The 9,547-nt window shown below is 23.8% G+C and overlaps 1 protein-coding gene across 1 annotated transcript; it reads left to right on the top strand.

The window, feature by feature from the left end:
* The first annotated feature begins 6,336 nt into the window (after window positions 1-6,336).
* Window positions 6,337-8,847, top strand: LOC101499935 (cyclin-D4-1-like). Its single transcript, XM_073363497.1, has 6 exons — window positions 6,337-6,694; window positions 7,157-7,296; window positions 7,380-7,481; window positions 7,559-7,760; window positions 7,833-7,954; window positions 8,368-8,847. Exons 1-6 carry the CDS (start codon window positions 6,337-6,339, stop codon window positions 8,599-8,601), a joined length of 1,158 nt encoding a protein of 385 aa, XP_073219598.1. The 3' UTR covers window positions 8,602-8,847.
* Window positions 8,848-9,547: the final 700 nt, after the last annotated feature.

Genomic DNA, 9,547 nt, shown 5'->3' with positions numbered 1-9,547 from the left:
AATGAGGCTACTCTTCTTAAACTATCTTGGGAGGTTTTATCCTCTTTAAGAGGATTGGGCAAAGTTCTTGAGGGGTAGTTTTTATTTATTTATGTGGTCTAACATACATTAAGAAGAATTTGAATATGGCAATTTCTAATTCTATTTGGTTGGTTGACAATGGTGCTTCCATTAATTTTTGGTCCTATAAATCTATTGTGGAAATCATTTTGATTCCCTCTCATCTTCACTAACATTAGAGATCTTCTGGGGAGGAGTTAATTCATAATGATAATTGGATTATTCCTCAACTCTTTTTTAGAGATATCCGAGCTTAGTTGACTCTATAAAGAAGATTGGCATCCCTTTATTTAACTCATATGACAATCTTTTATGGTAAGAGTTTAATAATGGGGTTTTAACTCTAAAATATGTTTTTCATCATGTTCAGCAACCTTATCCTACTCAAGATTTGGTGAAATTTATTGGTTGACTTATACTCCTCCTTCAAAATCTTTCATTACATGAGATTGTTTCATAATCGGATGTCCACTAACCAGAATCTAAAAAATTATGTATTTTATGTTGCATCTATTTACGGTTGTTGTCCTCAAACAAAGGAAACATTTAGTCATTTGTTTTTTCAATGCAAATTTTGCGGGACGATTTGGAGTTGGTTTAGTAATGATTTGAGTATCAAATTTTATATTTCATCTATTCATTTAGTTTTTAGAGTGTGGAATATCTCTTTGAGTCCTTAGTTTTTATTTGTCATACATATTTAGAACAATTATCAATACCATTAAGATTATTTGGTGGTGAAAAAAACATGTTAGATTTAACAAGTTCATCTCAATTAGTTCGACAATGAATAAGAATTATTTCTATACTTTCTTGAATGGTAATATGACAAAGAAACATGTGTTTTTTTCAATTTAGGAGTTTTTTATTCTTAAATCATTTGTTGTCACTCGTCATCCTTGCAAGACGCCTTCTATTTTTCAAGTTAATCGATGATCTCCTTCGGTTCTTATGTTTTTTATGTAGAGTTAGAAGCAATCGTGCAAATTATTAATCTTAACCATCAAAAGAGATGGAATAAACTTTGGTTGGAGGGTGATTCTTGTTTTAAAAGTTTATCTTTTTTGTCCAGTGATCTTGTCCCTTGGAAATTATGTAACAAATGGTGTAATTATCTTAACCTAGTTTTCTTCATTGAATTCAAAGTTTTTTATATTTATCGCGAAGAAAATACTTATCTAGATAATCTGACTTATTTTAGTGTTTCTTCAAAATGTTTTACTTAGTGGAACTCTATTCATTCTTTTCATCCCGTTTTTTTTTCAACAATAGTTTAGGTTATTTTGTTTTTTTTTTTTTTTACGATGTTTTATTATTCTTTTTTGTATGGTCATTATCTTGGTTTTATTTTCTTGTCATTGTTTTGTTTTTCCTCTAGGTTAGGTTGTTGTTTGCACCACATTATTTTTCTCTTCACCATAATTTTATGCGACTTTTTTTTAATGAGGCAGTGAGTTATTGTTTTACTCTTTTTTCCTTTGAATAGTTTTTTGGTTTATTGTAGTTTTTGTGGTTAGAAATACCAATATAGCTGAGATGTCTTTCTATTTTTCTATTGTGCTTCATTAATCATAAAAAAAAAAATTAAAAAAAATTAACTATTCCGCATTTTAGACAAAAAATTTCTTAAATATTTTTTATTAATTAGTGTCACTAATAACTATTTTACAATTCTCTCAAAGATTCAAACTTTATCCCTTAAAATATAATGTCAAAGTCACAGACAAATATTTTAGGCAACAAATATACTAATAAATTTTTTATTTTGTAATATTTATTTATATTTTAAATAATTTATATTATACCTCAAAAATAAAATAATGTAATATATTATCAAAAAGTATTTGATTTATATCAAATTCTACCCATTTAGTAAAAAAAAATTATTAGCATTTCAAATTTGTTTTATAGCTATTGATGTCTTAGAAGTGAAAGGCTATTTTAACAATATATTCCAACTATACCCTTAATTTGATTTATAAATAAAATAATATAAATTATAACTATCTTCTACCAATGCACAATTTTCCAAACATGAAACAGAATAATTTTATTTATATATATATATATATATATAACAATAAATATAGATTATTGTTTTAAATAAAACACAACAATTTCAAGACAACATTTTTATATTTGGTTAATTAACATATACTATTTGATCCCTTGTTAATTAATATTATATATAGATGATGAATCAAATTACGTAAATATTATATTATATAAATGCTACACTTTTCAATAACGTTTTAATTAAATATAAATTTTATAAATATTTATTATTTATTTATTTAATAATTGTAATTTATAAAAATTAATAATGTTTAATAAAAATAAATAAAACATTAATTTTATGATGAATATAGATAATATACCATATAATTTTAAATTTGTTAAATTTTATATAAACAATCTGTATGATATAAATTTTTAATTAGATAAGAAAGTTGGTAAAAATTTATTAGTTAAAAAATTATTAATGATGTAATCCCTCTTTTTATATATATATCAATTAATTATATCTTAATTTGTGCAATTCTTATAAAAGAAATAAAGGGAGTACAATGTATGGAACTATGTAATGATTATTTAGCGTTGAATACGATTTACGTATATTTACGGTAAATCAAATACATTTCAGGAGTACAATGTATAGAATGTCCGTTAAGCTGGTAACGATTGTTCGTAGCGGTTGAATATAATTTAGGACTATTTACAGTTTGTTTATATTTATCTTTAGTAGTTTATGAAATTAATTTTTTTTAAATCAAACAGTTTTAATTATATATTTTGATTTTTTTAATTAAAAATATTAATATGATATTTTTTAAATAATGTGACTTATAATAAAATTATCTAAAATTATTAACACTTATAAAATTACAACAAAATCTTATAAAAACTTTACTTTCAATTTAAAAAAGTATTTATTTTTATAATTTTATTAATGACATATGAATAATTAATATATCTAAAAAATTTATATCATAAAATTGTATTTCACTTTGTTTAAAATATATCAAATTACAAATGCATTACAAGAAACCAAATACATTATATCAATGTTAATTTTGACTACTTATAAAACATAAATATTTTGTTTAAGAGCCTGTCCAAGAGGCAAAATCAAGCGCTTTAGGCCTCCCTAAAAAAAAAATTTACTTAAAAAAGGCCTCAAATATTTTTTTATCTATAAAAAAGGCCTCACATTTTAATATTTTTAAAATTAATTTTGATAAAATTTTATATAAATTAAATAAAATATTTTGTTTTTATTACAAATTATTTAATACTTATCTCACTACAACTAAATTGGTTAATTAAAACATTAGAGATGAGAGAAATATTAATTATAAATTGAATAATCATGAGATAAAAGGTGAGTACATCATTAATATGAGAAATATTAGTTATAAATGGAGAGATCCTGATAAATAGTGAATATATTGTTAACATGAGTTACTCGAGTGCTGCAATATATACACATTCTTTTCTTATTCAACTAAAATATGAAAAATTTTACATGAGTGTCTGTTGTTGCTGTATAACCGTTGAAATGTCTTATTTCATTATTTGAAAAATATAGAGAAAATAGATTTGAAAATGTCATTAATTTTGTTAAACAAAATCTAAATAATTATTAAATAAAATATTAATAATTTATTTATTAAATTTTGAAAAGATCTTATCTAATAATTTTGCTTTAGGTCTCATAACGTGTTGGGCCGGCCCTGCTAATTTTTTCTTGCGAAATAAAACCAATTATATATATATATATATATATATATATATATATATAATCAATTAATGATATCTTATGTGAGTCTACCATAAACATAAAAATAGAATAGGAGTATAATGTGATTTAATAATACATTCTTATAATAAATGAAATAATATCATAAACATTTTTTAGAAAGAAAAAAATTGGTGTGTTAATTATTTATAATTTTTAATATAATTTGAATTATTTTTATTTTTATATTATCTTTTAATAATTATTATATAACTACTATCAAAGTATTATTATATTTATACTGTTGATAGCAAAAACTCATCAATAATTAAGATGAATAATTTAATAAAATATTTTATTTATATTTTTAATTATTATATTTTTTTAAAATATGTGTAAAAATCTTAAAAGATACTAATTGTAAAAACATATAATACATTATATACATTGTTTAGTTTCTTTCTTTTTTTTTTTATTTAAAAAATAATAATAAATACAACTATAATTAATTTACACAAATTTTTGAATTCATATATGAAATATAACATTCAATCTAATAATATTAATATTTATCTATTAAATTAATATGATTAATTATTAATTTTTTTCTATGAGATTAGATCTGTAAAATGCATAAACTAGAATCGATCTTTAGAGCACGTGGATGCGTGTATCGTAGAACCAATAGCTATTATCTTTTGCTTTGTTATTGAATATGATTTATTAACCATACTTATAATAAATCAAATATATTACAGTAAATCAAATATATATTTTTTATTAAAAGTAAACCAAATACGATTTTTTTTTAGTCAAAAACCAAATACATTATGATATGTTAATTTTGATACTTTATAAACATATATACATTGTTTATGATTTTTACCCGGCGAGATAAGACAAGTATTTTAAAAATATTTCAATTAGTGATATCTTATGCGAGTTTAACATAAAAAAAAAATAAAAATAAAAAAAAAAAAAAAAACACATTCAGTACAAAATAATAGAACTAGGATTAGTGTCTAGAGCACGTGAATACCTATAGAGTCTGTAACGATTATTGGCGTAAAATAAAATTTAGGATTAAATAATTCGTCAGTTTTTATGAAATTTTACAATTTAGTTTTTAGTCTTTGTAAATATTTTATCTATTTTTAATTTTATAATTTTTATCTCAGATTTAAAGTCAATTTTTATATTTTTAAGACTTTTGAATAATTTTCTATAGTAATATTTAAGATATTATAAAAAATTTCCTCACAAAAAATTGTAATTTTTACCGTGATAAATTAAAAATAAATTTTAAGTATCAAAAACTTCAATTCATATTTAATTCATCATTTATAAAAAAATTAAATTTTTGTAAGAAATTTATTAAACATATCTTAAACTTTACTATAAAATATCATTCAGAATTTTGAAGGATAAATTAGAATTGATGTAAAATCAATGACCAACAATAAAAACAAAAAAAAAATGTTATTTAACTAAAAGTTGACAAAAAAAATTATAAAAAAGTAAAAACAAAATAATAAAATTTTATATATATATTAAAAATTTATTTAACCTTAAAATTTATCGAAGCGTACTTAAAGTAAATCAAATATATTACGATGAACCAAATACAATATAATTAGAGACTAATTTCTATGCACATATGGGGTAAAAAAAATTTACACATACAATCATTGAAAACATGTCAAATAAGTATTTCTATATATATTTTAACAACTAACCTAAAAAGAAGTATTATTATGTGATTTGATTAAAATATGTAGAAAAAAGTTTTATTGTTAGTACATAGAAATTAAATTCTTTTATTTACACACACACATATATATATATTGACTACTTTATAAATATATACAATGGTTTACTAAACTGCATCTTAAATTTAAATTTATGACATGATATTTAATATAATAATTTTGATATTTGTTAATTAAATTATTATTTAAACACAAAATTACCACTTATATTCATATATATAATATCTATTTATGATATCTTATGTGAATCTATCATAATCATAAAAAATTAAAATTAAAAATTAAGTAGAATGTATAGAACAAGAATTGATGTTTATAATACCTTTTGAGTCTATAATGATTATTTGTTATTTTGGTGTTGAATTAACGCATACTTACCGTATATAAAATTTATATTTAAAAAACATATATTTAAATAAACTGAATACATTAACTTTAACTTTGACTACTTTATTAAAATATATACTTTGCTTACTTTTATTTTTACTCTGCCAGATAATATGAGTACTACTATAAGCACTAACCAGTGACCACTTCATTCTGCGCTTTACAAACGTTTCTATGTTTCATAAGAACAAAATATGTTTCATTTTTATTTTTCCATTATTTTGTTTCTTTTTCCGTTTCTTATTCAAGGATTCCTACATAAACCTCATTCCATTCACCACATTTCTCACTCCCCTCTCACTCTTTATAAAGTTTTTTTCTTTTGATTCTTCAATTGAATAATTTTATTTTTATTTAAAATATTTTTTTGTGGTCTCACTAATGGAGCAGAACAATGACTCTGAAATATCAAGCCTTCTGTGCTTTGAAAACATCAAAACATGTCTTGATGATTTTGAAAGTGATGTTGATGATGGGTCTATTACTCCACCATCTAGGGACCACAAAAACCTTAACTTTAACAATCAAACTCTGTTTAATGACAACCTTGTTGGATCGGAAAACTTGGTTGGTTTTTTTGTACTTAATGATGAAATTGTTTGGTGTTTGGTTAAGAGAGAAAAAGAACAATTGCCTCGTTATGATTATCTCAATAGGCTTCGTGATGCTCAAATGAACATCAACTTGATCTCCAATTTCAACTTCAACTTGAGTGTTGTTAGGATGGAGGCTATTGAAGGTTGGTTTTTTTTTTTTTTTTAAAGGGGGTTTTTTTTTTTTTTTTTTTTTTTTTTTTTTTTGCTTTTGCATCCATTGAATCAAGCTCTTTTTAATGAATCAAGCTCTTTTTAATTACTTTTGTCATTCAATGAAAATAATTAAATAAACCCCTTTAAGAATTTTTGGCTAATTAATTATATGGATTCTTACCTTTGTTGTTCGAGTTTTTTTAATTGGATTCTAGTCATTGAAAATTTAACTTTTTTAATTCTAATATTTATTTCTTCACCATTTAATTCATGGTTTTCTTATTGGGTTTCAATTTTTTTTCATTGAATTTTGTGTGTTTTTTTTGTTATGGATTAGTGTTTTTTTGCACCAACTTGTTGATGTTTAAAATTCTTGAGTTTTTTTTTTTTTTTTGCAAATTTTTTTTTCCCCTTTTATTTTTATTTTTATTTTGATTATGTTCCCAACTGAAACTGTGTGATTGCTGTTAATATTAATTTTTTATTAAAAAAATTTGAATTACAGGTTCATGAAGATTATGGTTTTGGACCCTGTAGCCTTTCTCTTGCTGTGAACTACCTGGATCGTTTCTTATCGGTATATGATTTGGAAGTAAGACCAAATGCAAAAATTATACGTTTTTTTTATTTAATTTTTAATATAATCTAATAAATTTTACTCCTCTGTTTTTTTAGAGAGACAAAGATTGGAGTGTGCAATTGTTGGCCTTAGCATGTTTGTCAATTGCTGCTAAAATGGAGGAGGGTCAGACTAAAGTGCCTGAATCTGCAGACATAGTATATAGTTTTTCATATTGTTAAATATAATATATTTTCCTCTGATTTTTTCTAACTTAAATTTTGTTAATGTGCAGATTGGAAAACCAAAGTTTATATTTGAAGCTAAGGGTATTCAAAGGATGGAATTATTGGTATTAAGCCATTTGAATTGGAAAATGCAATCTATAACTCCATGTTCCTTTGTCGATTACTTTCTCAGAAAGATGACTAACGACCCTTATCCCACCGATTCATCCATGCTGAGATCGTTGGAACTAATTCTCAGCATAACTAAATGTATTCATTTTACTGAGAAATTCTGTTTTTTGAATTATGATCAATGAGGTGCTTATTGGGAAATCAATGCAGGTATTGATTTATTGGAATTCAAGCCTTCTGAAATTGCTGCAGCTGTTGCAATTTTTGTTTCAAAGGATTTGCAAGAAAGTGATATAAATCATACTTTGACTCGATTCGCTATTGTTGACAAGGTGAGAGGTGGAAGCAATTGCGGAAGTACAAAATTCCTTCTGTTGGTTTTCCATTTGGAGAATCTATCTAGCACTGATATTTTAAATTGAAGACATCTTTGTTTGATATCGGACACTGGCATGATACTGTCATATGTAGTTACATTATGTCTGTTAATGTCAATGCTCGAGAGAATTAATATTTAATGTTTAATATCATCAAATTTGCTTCGGTTGGTTTTTCATTTGAAAATTATGTGTAACAATAACAATTTATATTGAAGATGTTTCCTGTGTCTAACTGATGACAATATGTAACACTCACATCAGACTAGTTATAGGCTTATGGTGTCTGTGTTTGTGTCATTGTGTAAATGATTCATAGAATTGATATTTATTGTCTAATTGTTTTTCTTTTTTTCTTCATTTTGCAGGACAAAATTTTGAAGTGTCTTGAAGTGATGAAAAATGTAAATTTGGCCAAAGTTTCACTTGATTTAGGAAGCGATTCAGAAGAATTTGAACCCGGAAGCCCTATAGGGGTGTTAGACGCTGCATGTGTAAGCTCTAAAAGTGATGGAATAACAGTTGAATCATCACATACAAATTCTACCCCTGAAAATCCAATTACAAAGAGGCTCAAATTCTTCCATGATGGAACTCTCTAGTCATGAAAATTGAGCATTTACCTCATCACCAAAGCTCTTTTGGTTTGGTTGAATGAGAGTTTAGTGTGGTCTTTGTAGGAATTGGTAACACACTCAATGGGAGTGTGTTTTTTGAATTAATAAGAATTTGATGAATTTCATGCTTGTAGCATGAAGAGAAGGTGCTGCTAGTTGTTACAATAAAAAAACATATTTATAGAGACAGCAATTTTTTAGTGAAATAAAACTTTTTGATGAGAAATAAAACTTTTTGATGAAAAATAAAACTTTTTTGATTAAATATTATGTTGTTGAATCACATCGACATGTTACAAACTTACAACTTTATGCATTTTGCTATTGTTTTTCCTTTTTTTTTTTACAAATATTTGAAATTATAAAATAAAGTGAACATAAAGTGGCAGTTTGTAGTTAAAAGTGAAATCAGGAAATAAGAACATTAAAATATTTTTTCAAAAGCAAAAACGATTCTAATTGATTATTATCCAATTTTCGAAAAGGAAATAACGGAAACTTTTTTTAATTGGAAATAATTCCACTTTCATTATTAAAATATGTTTTATAATGTAAACTTTTTCTTTGGACTTTTGGTTTTTTGAATTATCTTTCTTTGCTTTTTATATGAATAAGAAAGAAAAAAAAAAGTCATTGAAATACATCACATGTCATATGCTTTACGACAAAGATTTACTCAACCCAGACAACCAAACATTTGTGTTTGCTGGATATTGGGATTGGAAAGTGGAAATTGGGTGGTATTATACTAGTACAAAACAATAAATTAATAGAAACATAAGATGTTCTTTAAAAAAAAAAATGTTAAGAAATTAAAGTGAACTTGTAGCAAATAGTTAAGTTGACCATTATATTTTTAGTTCGAAATTATTTTTTTATAATTATATTTTTATTTTTATTTTTTAGTGATAATTACTATTTTATTTACGTG

The sequence above is a fragment of the Cicer arietinum genome, chromosome 7 (assembly GCF_000331145.2).
Source record: "Cicer arietinum cultivar CDC Frontier isolate Library 1 chromosome 7, Cicar.CDCFrontier_v2.0, whole genome shotgun sequence".
Classification (NCBI taxonomy): Eukaryota; Viridiplantae; Streptophyta; class Magnoliopsida; order Fabales; family Fabaceae; genus Cicer; species Cicer arietinum.
The sequence above is the reverse complement of the archived record's forward strand: the minus strand, read 5'-3'. Positions and strand labels throughout refer to the sequence as shown.